The sequence below is a fragment of the Pristiophorus japonicus genome, chromosome 5 (genome assembly GCF_044704955.1).
Source record: "Pristiophorus japonicus isolate sPriJap1 chromosome 5, sPriJap1.hap1, whole genome shotgun sequence".
Classification (NCBI taxonomy): domain Eukaryota; kingdom Metazoa; phylum Chordata; class Chondrichthyes; family Pristiophoridae; genus Pristiophorus; species Pristiophorus japonicus.
In genome coordinates this window covers 137,483,437-137,511,156 of record NC_091981.1, presented here as the reverse complement: position 1 = coordinate 137,511,156, position 27,720 = coordinate 137,483,437, and the positions used below count along the sequence as shown (strand labels likewise).

The window sequence follows — 27,720 nt, the reverse complement described above, 5'->3', positions numbered from 1 at the left end:
AAAGCAAGGGGTCAACCGTAACGGCCCCCCAGTTTAGGATCTGGACCAGCCAGGATCCCATGTTACCACCTGCCAAAGGTGAACTGCTGGACAGGATGTGGCAACCTATCCGCCAAAGAGATGATAGACCCATCCCAATGTTGCAAAGCAAGGCAGGGCGGCTACACACAGTCGGTGGTCCGGGGCCCCCATACTACAGCCCAATGTCCACGGGGACCAATAGGCCTCCCGCCACTACTGAAAGTCTCAAGGCCATTGTGGCCATACTGGGCTTGCCAGACCTCAGGGGTCAGTGCTCTAATCACTAAACCTAGCACCATGCGTGCCACGGTAGACTCCCTGGAGACCCGGTTATCCTGGGTCTTACGTAATAACCAGACAGAATCACTCAGAGCCGAGCCTTCCGCATGCCATCAGCAGAGAATGCACCATAAGTGCACGGCCCCTCCACACAAAATCAAAATAAGTGATGTAGACCATGTTCAGGGCCCCAGTTGGGCCACCAGCACCGCATTAGCCAAGGTGGAAAATGGAGTGTATGTGATGAAAACGGAGCGTTTGATTGTGAAAGCATGTACCGGGCTAACGAGTAAAGCAGTTGGACCAGATCAAACTGTGAACGACAGATAACCAGGAACCATTGTGAAAGGACCTGGCCCCCAGCGACCCACGAACACGATCAACTTCGACGTCAACCACAAGAATGAACCCGCCATGTCAGGACTTCAACCCAGGCGATCGACCCAGGGGCGCGGGGCGCCAGATCGCCTCAACTTGCAAATAACTTGCCCAATAAGACTTTGTGGGGGAGTGATGTCATGTATGTATGTAGACCTTACCCAAATGTAAGACTTGCCACTAGGGGGCACACCTATGGGAGACCTAAGGGTCACCTGTGCACCCTAGGGCAAGCAGGTGTAAAAGATGATTCACCAAGCTGCTTCTTCACTCTAGATTCTGAATGAAGAGACCGAGGTCACAACAATTTGAGCTTGCGATATAGTCCTGTTAATTTTTTCTGAACACAACACTCAGGACATCCGAAAGCATTTCAAAACCAATTAAGTACTTTTGAAGTATAGCTACTGTTGTAGGAAAATGCAACAGGCAAGTTGCACACAGCAAGGTCTCACAAATAGCATTGAGATAAATGATCATATTTTGGTGGAGTTGCTTGATAAATGATGGTTAGGACACCAGGGCAACTACCCAGGTCTTCTTTAAATAGTGCCACAGGAACTTTTACATTTACCTAAGAGGGCAGATGGGGGCCACAGTTTAATATCTTAACTGAAAGATGGCATCTCCAACAGTGCAGCACTGAAGTGTCAGCCTGGATTATGTGTTGAATTAATTGCAGTGGTGCTCGAACCCATCCGGGCCAAGACTGGGACCAGGACCATGAGAGAAGCCGGGCCTTCGCCCTCTTAAGTTTTTGCATCTTAGTCACGTAGCTGACGAAGTGACTGAAGCGGATGGTGCTGGTGCTGGTGCTAGTTCTGAGCCATAACCTTAGCTCTTGGTGAATCCTGGAATCCAACAATTCAGTGGCACCTCCGTACCCCAGTCCACACTGGACATGGTGCCACTCCCCATGCTACATTTGGTAATGCTTCACCAGTAATGTCAACTCTCGCGAATTAATCACGAGGCACCTGATTTTTAATGAAAATTTACCCCAACTCATGAAGGGTGATGATAACGGACAGGATTTTAAAAAAGTTTTTTGTAAAGCATTTTCAGATGCAGTAATATAGGCCTAATATTTAATAGTCTTGCGGGTTGGGAGCGAGGGGGCTCGGAAGCGATCGGGAAACATGAGAGAACGGATTTCCCACAGGGCCTGCTGAATTTAACAGCAGGGTCTGATTTACATGGGAAGCTGCCATTTTCCTTCCGCAGCTAGCCAGCTTGAGAGATTGGTGGGCTGCTGGTCAGTAGGCACAAGGCCTCAGAGAGGAGAGAGGGGCCGGAGGGTGGTCGGGGAAGGACTGGTCGGGCTCGGGGAGGGCCGGAGAAGCAAGGTGGGGTGGTCGGTAATGATCAAGGGCCGGAGGAACAGCGGGGGAGGAGGGATGTCGGAAACGATTGGGGGTTGGAGCTCCAGATCGGGGGCCAGAGGAGCAGAGGAGCAGATCGGGTGCCGGAGCAGCAAGGGAGGTGGACAAGGAGGGACAGAGGGAGGCAAACGACTTCAGAAGGCCAGAGGAGTATGGGCGGTGTGGGGAGGGGGTGCCTCCTGGGGGGGATTGGAGGCCTAGGGGTGTGGTCGGAGGACTCATGGGAGGGTTTCCAATCACAGGGACTGGGTTAGGTAGGGATGCTGGATCCAGGAGGTAAGTGTAAAGGCACTTATCTCCTCGATCCAGGAGTCTTCACCTTCCATTAGCTGGCGGGTTTTACAAGGCCTGCAAAACCCGACCAGCCACTGTTAAATTTAAAATGGAGGTTAAATCTGAGGTATGCCGGCCTCATTATAATCTTTAAATAGATGACCCACCTCCTGGGAGTGGGTTTCCTGCCCGCTCCCTGCCCCGCCTCCATTAAAAGTGGGTGAGTTGGAGGCAGGTTCTAGTCGGGATTCAGATTTTTAACACTTTAACTTCCCACCCCCATAGCCCTATATCCCACCAAAATTTCTGGCTCCCCCAATTCTGGCCTCTTGCACATCCTCAATTTCCTTTGTTTCACCTTTGGCAGCCATGTCTTCAGCTGCCTGGGCCCCAAGCTCTGGAATTCCCTCCCTAAACTGCCTCTCTACCTCTCTCTCTTCCTTTAAGACATTCCTTAAAATCAATCTCTTTGACCAAGGTTTTGATCACCTGTCCTATCCTATTATGTTTCTCGGTGTCTAATGTTGCCTGCTAACACTTCTGTGAAGCACCTTGGGACATTTTACTACTTTAAAATCAAGGTGTTGCAGGACTGTGATTCAGTGTAGGTCAGCAAGCATGGGGTGATGGGTGAATGGGACTTGGTGCAAGTTAGGATATGGGCAGCAGAGGTTTGGCTCAATCGTTTTGTAACAGTGTGTACATATTATCTTTTGCCTCATTTAAAATAACTTTGATAGACACTTTGGTCAGAAGAGTGGGTAAGAATGATTAATGTGAGCCTCGGGTTAATATATGATGCTATATTTAGCTCACTGCGGTTGTCCTATACTAAACCAACCCACGTAAAATTTTTGTAATGAGCTGTGACCTGTTAAAGATTAAATAAAGCTAATAGTAAGGATTATAAACCAAAAATACCAACTCTTGATTTCTTACCAGATCTCATGATTTTTAAGAGTTTGTCTCATGATTTATGACAGGGTGGGGTTGGCATTACTGCAGCAGTAAAGATGAAACCAAACAAAAGGCAGCAAATAAACATTCAATCCAAAGAAAGAAATAATGTTGAAATTACAAGAAACCAAGGGGCCAAAATTGCCCTCCGCCCGAAACGGGGCGCACTTACTGATTTGTTTGCGTGATTTACCACCCTAATCGATGGGGCGGTGTTTGTGACAGGAATGGGCTCTCTGTAGCGGTGTGGGGGCAGAGTGACCGATTAAATTGAGAAATTCAGCTGATTCTCATTGAGTGGTGACGAGGCAGCTGTTCCCTGGCCTTCTTAAAGGGCAGGTTTTGCAGGTAGGTGCTGAGCATTGGGAGTTTGTCTTTGGCACTTCTGACGGTACATAATGGCTAATGCAAGAGCTTGAAGGAGGGCCAGCCGCTTCTCCGATGTGGAAATTGAAACCCTCGTGCAACCTGTGGAGGGAAGGAGGCACATACTGTGTCCAGACTCAGGAAGACCCAGTCGGGAGGTGTTCATGAATGCCTGGAGAGAGGTATCCGCTGAGGTGTCGGGGACCTCAGTTCATGACCAGACCACCACCCAATGCTGCAAAAGGTTTATCGGCATCATTCGAATGGTGAAAGTGAGTACATGTTCTCCCAACTCCTGACCTTCCATCTCTGAGCCTCTCCTTCACCTACTCTTCTTTTCCACCTTCACATTAGAGTTAATGAAGCAGCATTTGAGTACTGAGGCATCTATATCTATGTGTGCATACTCACAAATGAGGGTCCCTTTCATTTGAAAGTTGCACTTGCATGTAATGGACCAACACTTGCACCAATTGCCGATGCATCGTTACACTGCTACTCACCAATTCTTCTTTGCCTTGCAATCCAAGGTGTCACATAACCGTTTGGAGCAAGAGAGGACTAGTGGGAGCGAGGCCGGTATCCAGCAGCTCATTGACATCGAGGAGAGGGTGCATCGGCTAATGGGCCCACATGTTGCCTGCCCAGTGACCGTGAGCAATGTGGATCCCACTGGGACAGCATTGCTAAGTGAAGGCCTTCCGTTAATGCCATCTGTCCCTGAAAGTCCAAACGCCTATCAGTCAATTGTTGATGAATGTGTGCAAGTTGCTTGCTGGATGGTGCAATGCGCTACCTCACCCTCACGGAACCCTTGTCCCATTTGAGCTTACAGATGATACCCCGAGTGTGAGCCAGAGTCAGACCGAGAGCCTTGAGCCAAGTGGAGAGATTGGCAACATGTCCGATGAGGACCACATCACTGCTTTCTATACTCGCATGCGCCAGCTCATATATGGGGAGAACGCGGTCGTTGCAGTTAGATTTAGGAGGGGGGTCTGCAATGAGTGATGCACCAGGGCCTAGTGGGCTACAACATGGTGAAGGGCAAAAGGAACCTCGGGTGCCAGCTCCCCAGAGGACAAGTTCGCACATGACTTCTGCTGGAGAGGACTCAAATGAACATCTTGATGTGGCAGCCTTTGAAAAAAGGTTGCAGGCCATGCATTTGCAGATGTTAGGGACAATGACAAGGTTGACCGAAAACCTCTCGCAAGTGGTCAGGAGTGTGGAGGAGTCTGCCTCCCACATTGTGTCTGCGTACACCATGGAGCCCATCATTGCCAGTGTGTAGACGATGGTAGACTCCCAAGTGACTGTACGGATCCAGCTGTGATGACACATGTTGTGGGCGATGTGGCAGCTGCCATTACAGCACAGGCACAAGGGAGCCAACGTCTCAGTGCTGTATTGGAGAGGATGGCCGCTGGCCTAGAAACTCAGAATGCTCTCATGCACTCTGAGCAAAAGGCCACAGAGCATCTTACTGCTGTCGTGTCTGGTGACATAGAGACTATGTCTGCTCTCATGCAGTCTCAGCTAGATGCCACGTGAGCTCTGACTGCTGCCATCACCGCCGGGTCCATCACAGTCCACCGGGGATCTTCCGGTGCCACCCCACCCCACCCAACTGCTCCAGCAGATTGGTGGGGATGCTGAGGTGTTGCGCCGGGGGAGTGGCGCCGGATCATTGGAGCAGGATCTTGATGTGCTCTCCCACGATCACAGTAGTCCTGAGCCGAGCCCTCCCACTCCATCATTGCTGCCAACCATGGCTTTCCCTCAGCCAATCCAAGCTGCTGGCACGGAGCCTGATGCGGCCCAGCCTGCCAGGGCCAAAGCTGGTCGAGGGCATCCTAGAGGGATATGTGTTGCTTCTACAGTTTAAACAGGGCAGCCTTCGCACAGCCATGATGCAGCCACTTGGGAGACACTGTAGTTGTGGAATAGGTAGGTGTAAGAGGGGTTATAAGGAACTGCACAAGGAGAGAATTGATAATATTGATTTTTTTTCCTGCACCATTATTGTGTTATAAATCTTTTGATTTTGAATATCTGTGCAGGTCTCTCATTTCACTGTGGGGAATGATGTGTGAAAGGGCTCATTGGTTTGCCCATGGAGATGTACAGATGAACGTCAAAGTGCAGATCAACTCAGCGGAAACAAGCAGCACGGAGATGGTCTTGGACTTCCCTTGCAGGGTCTGGATGGTGACGCAGCCTTCTTTGTGGCCGCCAAGCCGCCCCCTGCTCTTCCTCCTCCTGCGCCTCTTCCTGTGCTTCCTGCTCCTGCGCCTCCTCCTCCTAGTCCTCCTCCTCAGCTGCTACTGCTTTCTTGTCCTCCAATGGTTGTGCCCTCATGATTGCCAGGTTGTGAAGCATGTAGCAGATGACAGCGAATAGGGACACCTGCTCAGGCAAGTACTGCAGCACTCCTCCTAAGCGATCCAGGCCTCGGAACCTCTGTTTAAGGATTCCTTCCGATGGTCTGCTCAATGATGCACCTGGTGGCTGAATGAGTCATTGTAGGATTGCTGCCTTTTTCCACGTGCCTCCCTGCCGCGCACAATGTGGAGGAGGCGTTCCGCTGCCTGCACTGTGCCCAATTTTTAAAAAATCTGTTCAAACACAACCTCCTCAAGTAGCATCCTCTCTTGCTGACTATGAAAAGACAGGCCCACTAATGCACAAATCCGTTCTCAGTGACCCAACTTTCAATACTCGAAACTGTCAAAGGAAATTTGGCCGACAACAATGGCGAAAGTCATAGTGCACCTTTAAATCCTGCTGGCGGTCTTCATCCCACACAGTGCTCCATCCCAAAAACCTGCCGTTGACCTCCACATGCGGCTGGAAGCAGATTTAAGGGAAATTTGGCTTCCGGGGCGGGTGCGAGGCGGTGCGCGCTTTGATCACGTCGTTACCGGTGCATACACAGGAGCGGGGCGGAAGTGAGGGGAGCGGGGCAGTGACTTATACCGCCGGAAAAAAAACTGAGGGCGATGTCGCGAGCGTCGAACACTCCGCACCGACCCATGGCGGCCTCTTTCAGTTGGCCACGGCTCTTTAAAAAAAGGGGCAATTTTGGCCTCCAAAAGCTGGTGAAAAAAGGGACAAGGAATAATCTTATCAAAGGTCAGTAAGGGCACTTTTAAAGCTACTTCCAGTTGCAGAAGTTTGCTTTGCTCCAGATGTTAAAGGTACACATCACAAACCTGGGACTAAGGGCATAATTGATCAGAATTCCTGGGCCAGCAAGAACAAAGGAATGCTGTCATCAAGCTTATGTCATGGTGCAGGGCAAGGCTGCTGCACCCCCAGTGCAGGCACTTGTGAAAAGTCAGGGCAGACACAAATCAGCTACACTGACGCACATCCCAGTTATCCATTTGCTCTGCGCCTGGCACGCACCAGTGCCACTAGCACATGGGAGTGGATCTTCAGCCCTTATATTGGTAGTCACACTCAGAGAAGGCACAGTATGGTTGGTGTAGGAAGGTTGATGCTGGTACAGATTATCCAAAATAGAAAGTGTTCCTTCCCCAACATTCACATCTCTCAACTGAAATCTGTACAAAAAAAGTTGGATAAACATACCTGGGCAGCCTTTATTTCAGGCGACCCAGAAGCTCACACTCAGGAGTGATATTCTGCAGCTGTAAGCTGTGTGACTAGGTCACACTAGCTCTCCATTTTGTTCTTTAATGCACTTTTAGTAAGTTACAAAATCTAAAAGTGAGCACAGCAGCACTGTAGAAATCTGCTGTTTTTTAGCGGGGAAGAGGGGGAGGGGAAAATTCCATTCCAGTTACATTTTGAATGGAAATACAAAAAACTGGATTTGATTTAATCATTAAAACATTCAGTTGTGTAGTTTAAATGAGACTCAGGCCCTGCTGTACCTCACAGATAACACTGAATATCCTGATTTTTATTCTGGAACATTGTCTTTTCAAAAACTAGTTATAAATTGCACTGGTATTCTGATCATTTGAATACTGTAAATGAAATGCATCTAATTATAGAAAAAAATTACAATTTGTACGATGCAGAATGATCAAAGGAAACATTCAGTTTCTTCATTTCGGGTCTGTGGTTTCCAGTTGTCCAAGGCATATGCAGGGTTGACTTTGACATTAAAGAAACAAAAGGTAAATTATTCCTGGCTGTCTGTTTATTGCAGCCTGATGTCAAACTTGGCAAGATATCTGAGTCCTCTTTGAACTTAATATACAACAGGGATACCAGCCTTCTGGAATCACAAACATAATGCATGACTTCCTCCATCCCAGATATAGGCTGATGTTCTCTTATTTCATTGCTTCACACATTTAATGTTCATGATGTACAGCAGTCAGAAGTTTTATAATGGTAAAAAAAAAAGTTTGTTTGATATCAACACTGCTGTGATGTGAAGGTTGAATTACATTGTGAACTATTTAGTGCCTTGCTCCTTTATCTACAATCAGAGTGTGGTGTTGGGAGTGCTGCACCACAGCTGAGTGGAGCAGTTTCACCACTATGGGCTAGAATTTCAGTATTCAGCGAAAACGGTAGTTTTACGCCAAAATTACCGTTTTCGCTTCGCTACCGTTTTTACACCCGCTTTTCAGCCTTTAATTTGCGCAGTGGTAAAAAGCAGCATTGCACAAGGATTCACAGCACAAACTGCCACTTTCGGCGACTTTAGTCTGGGGCCAATCGCGCTGCGAGAGGCCTTCGGAGAGGGGAAAAACATTGCAAAAATCATTAAAAAAAATTCACAAAACATTGACAAAACTCTTACCTACTAAATCACTGAAAAATAATTAAAAAATAAAAACTTTAACTTACCTTTTTGGCAGGTCTTCATACTTAGGCTGCTGGCAGGGCTGCACCACAGGTTTTACCCTGTCGATATTCTGGGTGCAGAATACGAGTCCTGAGAGAGCCAAAAATCAATCACAAACACTATTTCGGGTGTTGCACGTCGGCACTCCTCTCCCCGGCGGTACATGGAAGTGCCACCGCAAAAAGGTCACCGAAGGTCCCGCCGACCGGGTTTTCGCTGCTGAGGGTCAAATTGCGATGAAAACTTGATCGCAACATCATCTAAATTCTAGCCACAAGTGTCTTTCTCTTTAAAAGCAGGGGAGCAAGGTCATCAGGAATTCACTGTAAAAAATGGATAAATGATGACTTGTATAACTAACAAAGTGGAATTGAATTATTTGCGGTTTTCTATGAATTTTAATTGGATTTCTTTTAAATAATATTTATTTTTTATGTCAGTTTGTCAAAAGTTATGGACAATACACTCCTTTCAGTGGAACTGGTCACGTCCATATTGTGTAAAAAATCTGATCAGAGATCTGAGGCCATTCCAGCTCCTTGGAAGTTGAGCAGTGAAAAGTGTATGTCACCATTGACTACTTCTGGCAGGATTGTATGGCCTGAGGCTTTTAGTGTCAGTCCATCAGGAGCTTGTGGGGAACGATATTGTTGAGTATGCATGCCTGTTTACTGTGTGATGTCTGTAACACTGTTATGCAACACTGAATGTACCCTTACACTGTACACACCTTGCCTGTACACCAGAGGGTGCTGCTGCTGGAGACCTAAGGGTTGCCTGCACACGACAGGTAACCCAGTATAAAAGGGAACTCACAGCTTGTTGTCGTCACTCAGTAGCTGCAAATAAAGGACTACAGGTCTGCACAGTTTAAGTATCATACCCTGCCTCGTGGAGTCATTACTAAAGGTGCCTACATATACAATAGATATTGTCCTCAGTCCTACAGCAAAGGTACATAAACCATACTTCACTGCAGAGATGGAGCATTAAGGACTTGTGAATCTTTTTGAATCCATGGACGTTCAAGTAATCAATGGAAGATGAGGAAGGAGTGGGTTCCTATTTCTTCCTAGAATTGGCCTTTGTCTCATCAACCAAGGTGTTTGATTCATGTAACGTGAAAATGGGCAAAAGGCTCAATAATGTGGCGCTGGAGAGTCCTGATCCAGGTGTTAAAACTCTGTTACAGATCTCACAAAATATATCCCCATCATCCTTTGGAGCATTCTGCCTCCTAACATTTGGGTAGCCATAAGGAATATCTGACAGGACATAGGCCAAAGATTTCATGTGACTATCAGGGTAACCCATATTTGCCGAATCTGGAACCTCAGAACTACTGTAGCTGTTGTTATCTTCCTTTGCCAAATTGAAAACCTCAATAAAAGCAACTACCTTCTCTTGAGCATCGCATTTGGAAAGCAGTGATAGGATTGGTCCAAGTCAGCATGGATTTATGAAAGGGAAATCATGCTTGACAAATCTTCTAGAATTTTTTGAGGATGTAATTAGTAGAGTGGACAAGGGAGAACCAGTGGATGTGGTGTATTTGGACTTTCAAAAGGCTTTGACAAGGTCTCACACAAGAGATTAAAAATCTCAAGAGATGCAAAATTAAAGCAGATGGTGTTGGGGGTAATGTATTGACGTGGATAGAAAACTGGTTGGCAGACAGGATGCAGAGAGTCGGAATAAATGGGTCCTTTTCAGAATGGCAGGCAGTGACCAGTGGGGTGCCGCAGGATTCAGTGCTGGAACCCCAGCTGTTTACAATATACATCAATGATTTAGATGAAGGAATTGAATGGATTATCTCCAAGTTTGCAGATGACACTAAGCTGGGTGGTGGTGTGAGCAGTGAGGAGGATGCTAAGAGGCTGCAGGGTGACTTGGACAGGTTAAGTGAGTGGGCAAATGCATGGCAGATGCAGTATAATGTGGATAAATGTGAGATTATCCACTTTGGTGGCAAAAACAGGAAGACAGAATATTATCTGAATGGTGACAGATTAGGAAAAGGGGAGGTGCAACGAGACCTGGGTGTCATGGTACATCAGTCATTGAAGGTTGGCATGCAGGTACAGCAGGCGGTGAAGAAGGCAAATGGCATGTTGGCCTTCATAGCTAGAGGATTTGAGTATAGGAGCAGGGAGGTCTTACTGCAGTTGTACAGAGCATTGGTGAGGCCACACCTAGAATATTGTGTTCAGTTTTGGTCTCCTAATCTGAGGAAGGACATTCTTGCTATTGAGGGAGTACAGCGAAGGTTCATCAGACTGATTCCCGGGATGGCAGGACTGACATATGAGGAGAGACTGGATCAACTGGGCTTGTATCCACTGGAGTTTAGAAGGATGAGAGGGGATCTCATAGAAACATATAAAATTCTAATGGGATTGGACAGGTTAGAGACAGGAAGAATGTTCCCATTGCTGGGGAGTTCCAGAACCAGGGGTTACAATCTAAGAATAAGGGGTAAACCACTTAGGACCGAGATGAGGAGAAACTTCTTCACTCAGAGAGTGGTTAACCTGTGGAATTTTCTACCGCAGAAAGTTGTTGAGGCCAGTCGTTAGATATATTCAAAAGGGAGTTAGATATGGCCCTTATGACCAAAGGGATCAAGGGGTATGGAGAGAAAGCAGGAAAGGGGTACTGAGGTTGAATGATCAGCTATGATCTTATTGAATGGCGGTGCAGGCTCGAAGGGCCGAATGGCCTGCTTCAGCACCTAATTTCTATGTTTCTATGTTTCTATTCAAAACACATTCATTAATGGTGGTGAAGTCTAAAGGGAATGTAACATGCAGTCTTATTTATTGAAAAAGTTTTTCCCATCATTGAACTTCCTAAAGCCTTGTTGTATGTAGAAAAACACAATGAATGTTCTGTCATGGTTGGGTGTCCTCATTTTGACTGCTTCAAATCAAGACAAAGATAGGCAAGAAAGCTCGCTAAGTGCAAATTGCACTATAACACTGGTAGCACAGTGATTATGTTACTGGACCAATAATCCAGAGGCCTGGACTAATGATCTGGCAACATGAGTTCAAATCTTATTCTGGCACCAGGGGAATTTAAATTCTGTTAATAAATCTGGAATAAAAAGTTAGTATCAGTAATGATGACCATGTAAATACTGGATTATTGTAAAAGCCCATTGGATTCACTAATGTCTTATAGAGAAGGAAATCTGCTGGCCTATATGTGACTCCAGACCCTTAACTGACATTTGGGGAAAAAAGGCCTTGCCAGCATTGCCCACATTCAATGAATAAAAAAAGATAAAACATCCTCAGCTATGATCAAAGGGTAGAAATTGACCAATTGCATGCCACAGGGATAGCTGAAATGTCAAATTAGCTTCGGACAATTTTCACTCAACTGGGGCAGCCAACTAAAAAAGGTGCCTTGCATATGCTAATGAGGGGCATATTGACTGTTTTAGGTGCCTTCCAAGAAATTGGGCTACCCTGAGTGGAGCAGGCATTGGGCCTGCTTGTTCAGATTTTACGAGTGTGTATGTGGCCTAGTAAGCAGCTGCCACCAAAAAGGTGAGGATATTTTGGTTAACCTTGATGTGCAGCCAGGAGGAGTGAGAGTGCTCCTCCTGACTCCACAGCACTCATGAGGGCCACTGTCAATCTGCAATTGGGCTTCCTGCCCATTGTCCTGGCCAACCCCCATCCAGACCTTACCTGAGGGCTCCAGTTGGCAAGGCAAGCACCCGAAACTCATCCTGCTGAAATGGGTGCGCTGTTTGTGGAGGCGCGATGCATGCTGGTAGCTGACCTAAACTATTGAATTGGGGACCTAATTGGGCTGGCCTCGGAGCTCATGAATCCAAAAACAGGCATTGAACAAGAAAAAGTAATTTGGCCCAGCAACCCTGTTTTTTTTCACAGACCATGTGCAATTTACTCTATGATGAACGCTACCCAATATAATTAATCTCACAAAGGGAAGGTTCTGCAAAGTTTCCACTTACTGCCAAATTTAATTGAGTGAAACTTCAAATGAACTATCTAACTCTACCTTATCTTTGAACAGTTGTTTATCTTGGCATGACAGGTCCATGATGTTAATGGTGCATGGTCAGCAACAATTGTGTTGCATGGAACATTTGATTATCTCTATCTAACCTTAACCTCATAACCTTAAGTTATTAGATCTACATCTATTCTGTGGGTTAATTCAAAGGAAGATCACTATAAATAGCACCTCAATGGTTGCTATTTGCAGCAGCCTACACACTTTTACTAAGCATTATTATTATTAGATTTCTCAGCAAGGGATGACCTGCACTACTTCTCTGAGACCATGTACTGTAAATAATTATCAATTGCTCTCTCTTTAATTTTCCTTTAAACCACTGCCCATGCCTTTAATCCTAGACCTCTGTGATAATGGCCCGGATTTTGCAGTTTGAGGTGAAGAAATGACACCTCATTCACCTCGAAAAAACATGCCTCACAAAATTTTAGCAGGCTCTAGATTGCAGACTTCCTCTTGTCTGAGGTCAATTTGAATTTGGCACCTTTTACAGGGGATCTGTAGCATCCAGCAACAGGGCAGACAGTAGGCAAGATGATCAGCCAATCAGATTGATGAATTCTCATAGACGGCAAAGCAGAAAGTAAAAAGCAGGAAATATAAATTACATTTAAATCATTGTATAGAAAACAAAATAAAAATTGGGACATACACATTGGATTAAGGGAGAAACTTAAATACTTAAATACAGACTGTAAAAAAAATATATTTTTTTATTTTAAATTTACAACATTTAAACTTTCTTCTGAGGGCCTGAGACTCCACATTTCTAAAATAATTTTTTCAGGGCCAGAGCGATTGCTCAGCAGTAATTATGACTTGGTACGCAATTAAAAACTCAGTTACTCCTGATTGAGCAAGTCTTGAGTTTTTCATTGGCCTTTACAGTGAGAATAGTGGATAATTGGTTTAAATTCATGCTAAATCAATTATTTCTGTGTTGATTCTGTCTGTGAAGACTGCAACAGCACACCCTGTGGAGGAGCAGGATATTTCTGACAACAACTTCTGGATTTCCACATTTCATTGTGCAGTTGCTGACAGCCTCGCCATTATTACCATTGCAAATTCTGGGCTAATGCTTAATTTTATGGTTGCATGATAGCTATTCAGCCTTATTTTTGTCAAAGCCCCTATCCCAGTCATTCATTCATCTCCATGTTAAGTGTCGCTCTGTCTCTCTCATTTTGCTTTGCAGCATGTGTCAGGGAGTACAATTAGGGCACAGGATTATCAGCTGCAGTCTCAAACAGCCTATTTTAACTGCAGGAAACAGATTGGTTTCACATTACAAAGGAATCTGGGATAGCCCACCTCCCAGTAGTGTTCTTTGACTCACTGTAATGACAGGAATGAAACAGCAATATGTAACATGGAGCTGTGTGAGTAGGTGAGATGGAGACATCAAGATGAAAGTTGTCTCCATTTGGATGCAAATTGGGCAAAAGAGAGATATGAAAATATGGACCACAATTCTGTTTTGGATAGTATATTGGATGGTAGTGAATTAAACTTTAAAAGGATGGTCTAGCTTGATCACAATATGAGCAATATGAGACTGTATGTAGGTCTTGATGAATAGAACATTGACTCACTTTCTCCCCCGCCCCCCAACCCCACCACAATCACAATATTAGGTTAAATAACATATTGAAGAGACAAATTAAGGCTACTGTACAATCTTAACATTCAGAAAATATACAACATTGTTTCAGTTTTGCTATCAAGGTTAATGAGATTATACAAATCTTTCAATTAGTTTATATAATCTCAGTATTGTAACTTTCTCCCCTGAATCCATTATTTCATGTTATAAATAATAAGTTGTTTCATTTCAGAGCTAATACCAATTCAAAATAACAATTACAAAAATATTGTTACACTAATAAGCAACATTGGTTTTCAATGTTACTAAACAATTAGATGCACTAAAAGCTTGTCCTTATAATTTAAAAAATAGTAATGTAGAAATATGGCTCTGTGTTGAAAAATTTTGACATGGTAGCACAGCCCAGTGCATCGTCCCAGTGAATCTTGGTTGCAGGTTCTTGCCGGGTTTAAAAGAACAGGTTTATGATTTAAGTTACACAGAGCACACAGATGAAGTCGTCCGCCCCCCATGGTGAATTCTTGATCTCAGCTGTGCCTTCAGAGGGAAGTACACAGCAGATGCCAAAACCTTCCCCACGACGAGCAAAGGAAAATGAACGCAGTGTCCTAGTGTTAGCTAAGGCCTGCCTGCAGCTTGGTAGTTGTAGTATGGGGCACAGGGAAACCCAGAAGGGGAACCATAACAATTTATTTTTGAATGATACATAGTTGAATACAGAATAGGCTCCTATCTCCATTGCTCCAGATCAAAAAGAGTAAGCATGTTGGACAAAACAGCTGTATTACAATGTGAAGAAGAGCAGCATGTGCAGTAAATTGTTAGCTAAATTCTGTACTAAATTAGTACATCAATATCTGGATTACGTAAGATTATCGGGACTTATTCTTTTCTCTGTCTTAGGTTTTCGCTACCTGACCAAGGAGCTAATGAGATTGGCAAAAGGACGTGTGATTTTGGCTCTGGAAGGTGGGCACAACCTTACTGCCATCTGTGATGCGTCAGAGGCCTGCCTTTACTCCCTGCTTGGAAATGAGGTACAATTTGCTGGCAAGTCGATGCTCAGCTAGAAACTTTCAATCTTGCTGGTCTTTTTTCCTGTTGTCATTAAATTTTCAAAATAATTGTTCATGAATTAACAGGGTTGCATTTGTAAAGTGATGGATTTCATCATTAGCCAAATGATTTTCTTTGATCAGTTTCCCACTGACTAAAATGTGGAAGAACCTTAATGCAGGATCTCGATTGTCCTAATTTACAATTGTTTTGACCTTAAAATTCAGTAAATTTAAATGGATTTCAATTGTAAAAAAAAACACCCAAGGACCTCTGTGCAAATATTCTGCGCTTTCTCACAAGCAATTATTTATGTGGTGGGAATTTAAGTTCATAAACATTTGATATTGTTTCTTCCAAAATATGTTCCTTTGTACATTGTTTTTTTTGGCTCCAGTTTCTGAAATAAGCAACACACTAGTACATAAGCTTTAATTATCCGTAGAATAATGGAAACTAATTGTGCAATTAAAAGTAATTTCAATTTTTTTTTAAAGTGAGTCAGATGTGTAGGTGTGGACTAATTGCAACCGGAAAGCCTGTGTACTCTTTCCTTCCAAATAACTGTCAGCAAAATACTTTGATGGAGCACTGTTATTATCCAGAAAAGCAAGAGACCATTATTTGATAGTTTGCCTAGGTTATATTTAATAAATAACAAAATTATCTCAACCTTTAAAGAATTTCTAATAGAGACATTTGTCTAATTTTATTAAGAATGATAGCGGTTGCCTGGCTAAATTCTGCAATTAATCCTCGTTCGTATCTAGGAGTGCAAGCATATCTGACCTACTGAACAAAAGGAAAAACAAATCGATCACTTAGAAGGGACCACAGTATGTAAAAGGGTTCAGTTTGTGCATGGAAGTTCCTTGGAGGTTATTTTCCAGGGAATATTATGGTGCCAATCTATTTAGCAGTTTTTCTTCCATTCAGGAGGATTTGTGCCACTTCAGTTGTTCTCATTGTTTCATTCTACGGCCATGAAAATTATTTACGTTTGTTTGGAGAGCCCAAAACTCTTGAACCTTGGCATGAGGCCAGTATAAAAGCCTCATGCAAAACTGTTTTCAAATCATTTTCTTGAAGCAAATAATCAGATTGTCACACTTTGCTTATGCCATGAAAAACAAGGCACATGCAACGGTGCATGATAGTTAATTAAAAAAAATAAAAAGCTGTTTTTTTTAAATGAGAAAATAAATGCTGTCCTTCGCCAAGCAACAAGGTAAAAACGTAAAAAACACAACAGATGGTAATTTCCTTGTAGCTACTCCCGCTTTGCTGCTGTAAGTTTGCAGAAAGTCCATTTGAAATCCCGTACGTGTGTGTAATCAGGATTCCCACCGCACTTTCAGAAAAGTTACGGCGGTGGAGCAGAGCAGCTCCAGGGAAATTCCAGGCCTCAAAATCATTCATTCCTTCTTTTATTCAATGTTGCGCAGCCATTCATTTCTGTTTCATTTAATTTCTCTGCTGGAAGCAATGAAAAAAAAATATTCACTGCACTGTCATTTCTATTTTCACTGCCCATTATTCTTTGTTTCCCTCTTCTCCTGAATCTGTTGACTCCTCACTGGAAGCTACCTCATTGTTTTAATAGATTAGGGGGAAATGAAATTGTGAATGGGGTGCAGAGGGACCCTAAATGTTCTTGGTGTGCAGAGTCCTAAGAATTCTTAAACTGGCTCTGCTGCCAGGAATACAACCCACTGCATATAAATGGGGTCAAGAGGGCATGGCAGTCCCCTCTGATCCATTTCTCCCAACTTGTACCACAAACCCATCCTATCACTAAAAATGTGGTGATAGGAGCTACAGGAAGATATCTCTGAGGCATATACCACATTGAAGAGGCCTTCTTGTGTGCTGCTACTGAAGGGTGGTGTTACTTTGCCTGTATATTGAGCTTTTTAAGTACTTTAGAGGCTCAGTCAGGATGTTTGTTTTTAGCTCTGCACTGTTTTATATTGGGAGCATGGATTTCCCATTAAAAATCTTTGTATTTGTATTCTATGAAGAGGAGGAGGATGAGGACATGGAAGAAGCTAGATTGGAAGCTCTTAGAGTCAGACGTTACATAAGTCATCTCTTCCATATACGCTCATACCCACTCAGCAATGTTTACAGAACAAGAGGGACTTTCTTAGACTTGTCTGACTGCCGGTGACTGAAGGCTGAGCTTCTCCTGGAGACTATTGGGGTGATATATCAACTGCTGCCTGAAGACCTGCAGCCCACTTATACCTGGACAACAACATCATCTGTATCAGTCAAGGTCACCTCTACCTTGAAATTCTTTGTGACTGGATCCTTCCAGGCAACATCTGGTGACCTTTGCCACATTAGTCAGGCAGTTATTCACCACTGATTCAAGAAGATCACTGAGGCTCTATTCTGGAGGGATGTGCAATTCACATCCTTTTAATTGAAGCAGACAAACAAAGAGGGAAAGCTGTTCAGTTCTACAGATTGAAAGTGTTCCCACACATGCAAGGAGCAATTCACAGAATGCTCGTGAAACTCAAAGACCAGTAGGCCATCACTCCCCCCTACCCCGCCCCCCCCCCCTTAGTAACCTTATAGTAAAGGATCATCTGGGGAAGAGTGATCATAATATGATAGAATTTCACATTGAGCTTGAAAGTATCATTCTTAAATCCAACACCAAACTTGGATTTTGGGCTTTTCCGATTTCATGGAGTTAATCGCGGCGGGGGCGGTAAAGATACTGCCTGAAAATAGTCTGCGCCCTCGACTGCAAGATTAACCAAAAATTTAAGATGGAAGAACGTTGGCGTGAACTCAGGCATTGCAAAACGGACTATAGATATGTGAAGAGAAAAAGATTAGTGAAGATAAACGTAGGTCCCTTGCAGTCGGATTCAGGTGAATTTATAATGAGGAACAAAGAAATGGCAGACCAATTGAACAAAAACTTTGGTTCTGTCTTCACGAAGGAAGACACAAATAACCTTCTGACTGTACTAGGGGACAGTGGGTCGAGTGAGAAGGAGGAACTGAAGGATATCCTTATTAGGCGGGAAATTGTGTTAGAGAAATTGATGGGATTGAAGGCCAATAAATCCCTGGAGCCTGATAGTCGGCATCCCAGAGAACTTAAGGAAGTGACCCTAGAAATTGTGGATGCATTGGTGATCATTTTCCAACAGTCTATCGACTCTGGATCAGTTCCTATGGACTGGAGGGTAGCTAATGTAACACCACTTTTTAAAAAGGGAGGGAGAGAGAAAGCAGGTAATTATAGACCAGTTAGCCTGACATCAGTAGTGGAGAAAATGTTGGAATCAATCATTAAGGATGAAATTGCAGCGCATTTGGAAAGCAGTGACAGGATCAGTCCAAGTCAGCATGGATTTATGAAGAGGAAATCATGCTTGACAAATCTTCTGGAATTTTTTGAGGATGTAACTAGTAGAGTGCACAAGGGAGAATCAGTGGATGTAGTTTATTTGGACTTTCAAAAGGCTTTTGACAAGGTCCCACACAAGAGATTGGTGTGCAAAATCAAAGCGCATGGTATTGGGGGTAATATACTGATGTGGATAGAGAACTGGTTGGCAGAGTCGGGATAAACGGGTCCTTTTCAGAATGGCAGGCAGTGACTAGTGGAGTGCTGCAGGGCTCAGTGCTGGGACCCCAGCTCTTTACAATATACATCAATGATTTGGATGAAGGAATAGAGTGTAATATCTCCAAGTTTGCAGATGACACTAAACTGGGTGGTGGTGTGAGCTGTGAGGGGGACACTAGAAGACTGCAGGGTGACTTGGACAGGTTAGGTGAGTGGGCAAATGCATGGCAGATGCAGTATAATGTGGATAAATGTGAGGTTATCCACTTTGGGGGCAAAAACGCGAAGGCAGAATAATATCTGTATGGCGGCAGATCAGGAAAAGGGGAGGTGCAACAAGACCTGGGTGTCATGGTTCATTAGTCTTTGAAAGTTGGCATACAGGTACAGCAGGCGGTGAAGAAGGCAAATGGCATGTTGACCTTCATAGCTAGGGGATTTGAGTACAGGAGCATGGAGGTCTTACTGCAGTTGTACAGGGCCTTGGTGAAGCCTCACCTGGAATATTGTGTACAGTTTTGGTCTCCTAATCTGAGGAAGGACGTTGTTGCTATTGAGGGAGTGCAGCGAAGGTTCACCAGACTGATTCCCGGGATGGCAGGACTGACATATGAGGAGAGATTGGATCAACTGGGCCTTTATACATTGGAGTTTAGAAGGATGAGAGGGGATCTCATAGAAACATAGAAGATTCTGACAGGAAGGGGTAGGTTAGATGCGGGTAGAATGTGCCCGATGTTGGGGAAGTCCAGAAGCAGGGGACACAGTCTTAGGATAAGGGGTAGGCCATTTAAGACTGAGATGAGGAGAAACTTCTTCACTCAGAGAGTTGTTAACCTGTGGAATTCCCTGTCGCAGAGAGTTGTTGATGCCAGTTCATTGGATATATTCAAGAGGGAGTTAGATATGGCCCTTACAGCTAAGGGGATCAAAGGGTATGGAGAGAAAGCAGGAAAGAGGTACTGAGGGAATGATCAGCCATGATCTTATTGAATGGTGGTGCAGGCTCGAAAGGCCGAATGGCCTACTCCTGCACCTATTTTCTATGTTTTTATATTTCTATGTTTGTGCACCTAAGCTGAAACTTGCGGCAGTAAAGGAGGTGACCATTTTGCGCATGTGCAATTTTATTTCCCGGGCGCAAATACTAATTCAGGGTGCAGCAGCTTCCTGCGCACATGTGCATATGATCCGCCCCACTTCAGCCACTTTTGCAGAGATAGAGGAGCAGGAGGGAAGGCAACGTGCCAGGCCACTGAGGCATTAGTTCATTCTATCGAGATGAGGTGGTCCTCACTCCATCTTGCTGGGGGAGCCAGATCATTGCCACCAATCTTTAAAAGGCTGTGGAAGGAGAGTGCACAGGAGGTCTCTGCAGCAGATACTGTACCAAGAACTGGGATACAATGTAGAAAAAAGTGCAACAACCTCATCAGGGTGAGTACCATTCAGATTTAGGTATGCCTCCTATCCTTCCCTCATGAATCTCAGACAGTTTATTAAGTCTTTCATGCCCATAGTCTGATGTGGGAAGCACAGAGTTAATGGGAATGTTGTTGTAAAACACTGCAGCTATGTCACAAGGCATGATGGGAAGCTTGGCCAAAACAGAGAGAAGCATAGTGTCAGCAGATAAAGAGGAGCAGTTGGTATCATGACGTTTCATGATACATTGTTACAGAGGCAATGGGTAATGATGATACCTTGTCACAGAGGCAATGGGCCAACATAAGATAGTTGAGATAACAGAATATATTTGCTGAGAGCTTACGTGATTAACAATTGACAGTTGCTCGATTGTTGATCATGCAAGCTCTTAGCTTGTCAACTGTCGAGTTTTGCTTCCGCTTGATTATATATAAATACACTGCCACAGCTACTGTAAAGTTGAGAGACTTTGGGACTTGACTTTGGGATGCTGAATGCTCTCCCCTGCATGCTTGTATTAAAGAATTCTCGTATCGTGGATTACAACTCAGATGATTGCACCGCAGAGCCCACCAGTTGCCCCGACTTAAGACACGACATCTGGGGATGATGGCAATTTTCCAGGGTTTGAGACTTTGGAGGCTCTTGGTCCTAGTTGCCTACAGCAGCGCAATGAGAGGGGAATCTCGCAAGCCAGATCTCCAGAGGGTGAGTCGGAAAAGTAGGTTTGCTCAACAACAGGCACACATGGAACTGGACTTGGTGGAAATATCCAGGGACAACACAGGCATGCACCGTGAGCTTATGGATGCATTGGGTCGGATCCCAGAGAGCATCGACAAGCTTTCTGCGACTGTTGTGGAGGCAGCAACACACATTGTCGGTGCAACTCAGGACTCCAGCGAGGCCATCATTGCCCACACACAGAGGTTGGGGGCCTCCAGCAGTGACAGTGGCGTTCCAGGGCGTGAGGTGCCCTTGATCACGTCGCAGATTCAAGCGCATTGCAGGCACAAGTTACACTGCAGCTTGGTGATGTGATACGGTCGATGACTGCTGCCATCCTTTCTGTGTTCCCCACTGTACACCGGGGAAGGGACAGTGCCGAAGGAGGCCAGAAAGTTGTGGAGACACATCGTGCTCTGGATGCTGAGTCCCAGCCCCGTCAGAGTGTCAGTGGCTCCCAGGAAATGGAAGGTGCTGTCCTTCCTCAGGATGCCAGAATTCCGGCTCCCATTCCAGAATTCACTGACTCGCCAACAATGCACCATACATGGTACACAATCCAGCCACTAGTGACTGCTCCCACCAATGATGCAGCACAGCAGTTCGTAGCTGGGCCTTCCAGGCCAAGAGCTGGTCCAGGGCATTCTCATACTCCCTCTGCACTGTCTGCCCCCCCGAATACAGCAGCCCTCCAGCAGCCTTGCTGTAGGCACTGAGGCCTCATTGAGGAGGAGCAGCAGGCATGGGAGGAGGATGAAGGGAAGAGGGGGGACATTTATGTCAAAAAGCCATTAAAGGGTGGCACAAGCTTGTGCTGATGCATAGCTGTACAATGAGTACACGTGTAAATAGTTGTCTCTTAACAATTTCCCTCTTTTGGAATGACTTGTTGCAGACGCAGTTTATTGTTTAGTTTGGTTTTGTTTGATTATTGTAACATTTGGAGTTGTTGGGGGGGCATTGTTTCTTGTTAATTTCTTCAAGTGTTTCTTTGACCTTTGCCATTGGTGTTATGTGTTTCATTCCAGAATTCAGTGTAGATGAGCCTTTATGGTGGCACAGAGTCAGGAGTCTTAGCTGTATCCACACCTTCCCCATTCAAGCAAACCAGTCCATTATGAGCTGGCGACGTGTGGCTCTTGCTGTGACAGCATCTCCACGCTACCTCTCCCGTGGATGTGGTGGCTCTGCAATCGGTTCTTCGCCAGGCTCATCTCCGTTGTCCTCCTCCTCCTGAGGTGGGTCTGCAATACCCACTGGCAATGCCTGGCCCCTCATGATGCCAAAATTGTGTAGCATACAGCACACCACAATGAATTCAGAGACCTGTTGAGGGAAGTATTGAAGGCTGCCTCCAGAGTGGTCCAGGAATCGGAAGTGTTGCTTGAGCATGCCAATTGTCTGCTCAATGATGTGTTGTGGGTGGCTGCATGGCTGTCATTGTAGCACTGCTCTGCTTCTGTGGTGGGATTACAGAGGGGGTTCATGAGCCAGGTGGCTAGGCCATAAGCTTTGTCCTCGATCAGCCAGCCCTGCCCTTGCCTTTGTTACTGAAACATTCCCTGGATAGCGGGCATTCACTCCACGGGTGCGCTGCGTATGGTCGCACACCAGCTGGACGTTTAGGGAGTGGTATCACTTACGGTTTCTCGATACCTCTGCGTTATGTAATGGTGCTCGCAATGCAACGTGTGTGTAGTCAATGGATCCTTGAACCTTCGGGAAGCCTGCAATTCTTCCAAACCCTCAAACCCTCTCATTCTAGCTGTCTCTGTTCATTGGGAACATTGCGGGCGTACAGAACCCTTGTAACCTGGCGAATGCAGCTATGTGCAGTGTGTTGAGAGATGCTGTATATGTCTCCTGCTGCTGCTTGGAAGGAGCTGAAGGCATAGAAGGCCATTGGCACAGTCATCTTCACTTCGACGGGCAGTGCAGTCCTGTTGGCACTGGTATGTTGTAGGTCTGTGTGTAGAAGCTGGCATATCTCTGTCAGCACTTCCTTTCGGAAGTGCAACCTTATAACGCACTGCATCTCAGAGATCTGGATGTATGAGCGATGGTCCCTGTAAACCCGTGGGGGGTAAGGGCTCCTCCCCAGATGTCTGCGACCTCTTCTAACCCATGGCCCGACATGGCCGAGAACTCTTCTTCCAGTTTGAAGCTGCCTACCAATAGCAACCAGCATGATACGCTGACGAACAAATGACATGTTGGCCTTTATCGCAAGCGGGTTGGAGTACAAGAGTAAGGAAGTCTTATTAGAATTGTACAGGACTCTGATGAGGCCACACCTGGAGTATGGTGCACAGTTTTGGTCTCCTCATTTAAGGAAGGATATACTTGCATTAGAGGCGGTGCAACAAAGGTTCACTAGATTGATTCCTGGGATGAGAGGGTTGTTCTATGAGGAGAGATTAAATAGATTAGGCCTATACTCTCTGGAGTTTAGAAGAATGAGAAGTAATCGCATTGAAACATATAAGATTCTATGGGGGATTGACAGGATAAATGCTGAGAGATTGTTTCCCCTGGCTGGAGAGTCTCGAACTGGGGGACATGGTCTCTGTATAAGGGGCCAGCCTTTTAAGACTGACATTAAGCGGAACTTCTTCACTCAGATCGTTGTGAATATTTGGAATTCTCTGCCCCAAAGTGCTGTGGATGCTGAGTCTTTGAGTATATTCAAGGCTGAGATCGATAAATTTTTGGTCTCCAGAGGAATCAAAAGAGATATGGGAATAGGGCAGGAAATGGAGTTGAGGTTGCAGATCAGCCATTATCTTATGGAATGGCGGAACAGGCTCAAGAGGACATATGGCCTACTCCTGCTCCTGATTCTTATGTTCTTATGTTCTCAACTTTGTGAAGAGGAAAGGATTTTAATTGATAAATGTCCAGTTGGCATTCAATGCCAATCACCTTATCCTGCACAGATACCCAGGAAGTTGCCATGATACTTTCATCATGTGACTATCCACCAGGCCCGCACTCATGACTTGAAGCCATGTATGTGGATGTTTGCTTGGTGATCAGAGCTCCCCTGCCATTATGGCTGTTGACACTAGTAAGGCTTCCACACAATGAATACAATTAGTCCCATGCCAGTACAAGAAGTGTAAAACAGCATGCTGCATTCATAATATCACAATGAAGAAAGACTTGCTGCTTCTAGAAGCTGAAGGTGATAATGATGGGGCGGGGGGCGGGGTGGTGGTGTGGAGGGGTGAAGGATCTTCCTCCCACAACATGAGGAGGGTGCACAGGAGGAGATGACATGGGATAGGGAAACCTGAGAAAGGATGCACAACTGATACCCCTATGCTTTCAATAAAGGTTGACGCATCAAAAAGATATGTTCACCTGCCTGTTTTTCATGCATAACCTCACAAAGTTTCTTACTCTCAAACACTTCTGCCGAGTCTCTTCATAAAATAGAAGTCTACACTTCCACTACCATCTTTGAAACTGTGAAAAGCTGAAAGTGTATGCAGAGATGAACTCAGAACTCTGTGTGCAACAAGCAGATTTACTTTACAGAAACATTTTCACCAAAGTACCAACAATTCTAATCACCCCAGCTGCAACTTCTTAACAGTGCGTCTACCTAACTAACTAACTTACTTGGTTCAGTTCCTAATCTACTACTCCTATGAAGTGTTCACTGAGTGAGAATAGATTCAGTGGTGGGTGGTTGGGATGGTTCCTGTCATGTATGTACATTCTGTTGGTAGCCTCCAGATGACGTCATTGTTGGAGGCCACTGAGCAGTACGCACATGGTGCTGCTCAGGTATAAACGGTCAGCCATTTTGAGAGTCAGGCACTTTGGGCCTAAATAAAGCAGAGCCAAAGTTGTACCTTGCTGAGCTAAACAGTACTCAGTTTGAACCTTTATTGCATACGTAACATTTGGCAATGAGAATACAAGAACCTTTGTTTGCAAAATGTACATGATTGGAATTTTGGAGCGATTCGTGGAGGGAGAAGATTGGGCAAACTTTGTGAGCCGTTTGAACCAGTACTTCATGGCCAACAAAATGAAGGGCGTCGACGATGCAGATCGGCGCCGGGCCGTGTTCCTCACTGTGTGCAGTTCAAAGATCAAGATCTACAGTCTGATAAAGAATCTACTCATGCCTAGTGATCCAACAGAGAAAACGTACGAGGAGTGGTGTACATTGGTACGGAAGCACCGCAAGCCAGATAATGGCATCATCATCTCGAGATACAGGTTTTATACACACGTTCAATCGGAGGGCCAGAGCGTGGCGGAATTTGTTGCTGACCTGAGACGCCTAGCGGGACCATGCAAGTTCGGGATGGTGTTGGTAGACATGCTGCAGGACTTCTTTGTTATCAGTATCAACCACGAGGTGATCCTGCGCAAACTTCTGGCGATGGAGGAGTTGGATTTAAAAAAGGCCATTCAGATCGCTCAATCATGTATGATGACGGACAGGAGCTTAAAGCAAATATCGGTGAAGAACCGAATCTCGGCAAGTACTGTAAATGCGATTGATTCGGCGTTTGGCAGAACGGCAAATAGCAGGGCCTATCCGGCTGCGGGAATGTATCCGACTTCTCCGTGTTGGCATTGTGGGGGAAATCATCGGCACCAGAAGTGCTGATTTAAGCAATATTGTTGCAAAGGCTGTCTGAGAGTAGGGCATCTCCAGTGCAGGTGTCGGCAGATAAGCAAGCGAGCTGCGACACACCACGTGGAGGATGAGAGTCAGACTAGCGCCGATCCGGATACGTAATCCGAGATACCAGAGGAGGAAGTGTATGGACTGTACTCCTTCATAACCAAGAGTAAACCAATTTTGATTAATGTGATGTTTAGCGGGATACCAGTATCGATGGAACTGGACATGGGGGCGAGTCAATCGATCATGAACGAGAGGGCATTTAATCATTTAATAAGCTGTGGGATACTAAGACTGTCGGGCCCACACTGAGCCCTGTTAATGCTAAGCTGCACATGTACACCAAAGAACTGATAAAGGTGATTGGCAGTGCACAAATTAATGTGTCACATAACGGTGCGGTTCACAAGTTACCGCTATGAATTGTTCCAGTCAATGGCCCAACGCTGCTCGACAGGAGCTGGTTGGAGAAAATCAGATGCGACTGGAATGACATAAAGGCGTTGTCGTCGGAAGAAGATACATGTGCCCAAGTATTGAGCAAGTTCCCCTCGCTGTTCGAAGCAGGTATCGGCAACTTCATGGGAGCTAAGGTGCAGATCCACATGAACTCTGATGCAAGACCCGTCCATCATAAAGCTCGGGCAGTGCCATATATGATGAGGGAGAAGGACGAAATTGAACTGGATAGACTCCAGCGTGAAGGGATCATATCACTGGTTGAATTTAATGAATTGGCCAGCCCCATTGTTCCTGTGCTTAAAAGTGATGGCACAGTCAGAATCTGTGGAGACTGCAAGGCTACGATCAACAGGGTTTTGAAACAAGATCAGTGCCCGTTACCGAAGGCTGATGGCTTGTTTGCGATGCTAGCCGGAGGGAAGTCGTTCACCAAACTGGACTTGACGTCAGCATATATGACACAGGAGTTGGTCGAGACATCAAAGAAACTTACGTGCAGTAACACGCACAAAGGACTGTTTATTTACCACAAGTGCCCTTTCGGAATTCGCTCGGCTGCAGCAATATTTATGGAAAGTCTACTGAAGTCCGTTCCCAGAACCGTCATGTTTCAAGATGGCATCCTGATCACCGGTCATGGCTCCAAGGAACATCTGAACAACCTGGAAAAGGTTCGACCGCATTTGGATAGAGTGGGACTCAGATTGAAACACTTGAAGTGCGTCTTCGTGGCACCGGAGGTCAAATTCCTCAGGAGGAAAATCGCCGCTGATAGCATCAGACCTACTGACGTGAAAACCCAGGCCATCAAGAATGTACCCAAGCCGCAAAATGTGATGGAGCTGCGTTTGTTCGTGGGTCCACTCAACTAATTTGGTAACTTCCTACCTAAATTGAGCATCTTACTAGAACCACTGAACATGCTATTGAGAAAAGGTGACAACTGGGTGTGGGGCGCATCGCAAGACAGAGCTTTCAAGAAAGCCACCAATCTGCTTTGCTCGAACAAGCTGCTGGTACATTATGACCCATATAAACATTTAGTTTTGTCCTGTGACGTATCGTCATATGGAATTGGTTGCGTACTCCAACAAGCCAATGAGTCGGGGAAACTTCAACCTGTCGCGTATGCATCCAAAAGTTTGTCTAAAGCAGAAAGAGTCTACAGCATGGTAGAAAAAGAAGCTTTAGCGTGTGTGTACGGTGTTAAAAAGATGCATCAATACCTGTTCGGTCTGAGGTTTGAATTAGAGACTGGTCACAGGCCGCTCATTTCATTGTTTTCTGAGAGCAATGTATCAATCCCAATGCTTCATCCCGCATCCAAAAGTGGGCGCTGACATTATCTGCCTATGATTATGTCATTCGCCACAGCCCTGGCACAGAGAATTGTGCCAATGCTTTGAGCCAGTTGCCGTTGCCCACACCAGAGGTGGAAACGTCACAACCGGCAGATCCAATGTTAATCATGGGTGCTTTTGAGAGTGAAGGAACCCCTGTCACGGCTCAACAGTTAAGACCTGGACCAGCCAGGACCCGATTGTATCGGTGGTAAAGGGTTGCATCCTCAAAGGGGATTGGTCTGCCATACCTTAGCAAATGTGCGAGGAGGCCAAACCGTACATTCGTCGCAAGGACGAACTGTCTATTCAA

At 45.3% G+C, this 27,720-nt stretch overlaps 1 protein-coding gene across 1 annotated transcript in view; it reads left to right on the top strand.

Moving 5' to 3' along the window:
- Nucleotides 1-27,720, top strand: part of LOC139264466 (histone deacetylase 9-like) — a 1,015,340-nt gene that overhangs the window by 917,654 nt on the left and 69,966 nt on the right. The window contains exon 23 of the mRNA XM_070880994.1: nt 15,056-15,189. Coding sequence (XP_070737095.1) covers nt 15,056-15,189 — 134 coding nt within the window. The remainder of the gene's footprint in view (nt 1-15,055; nt 15,190-27,720) is intronic.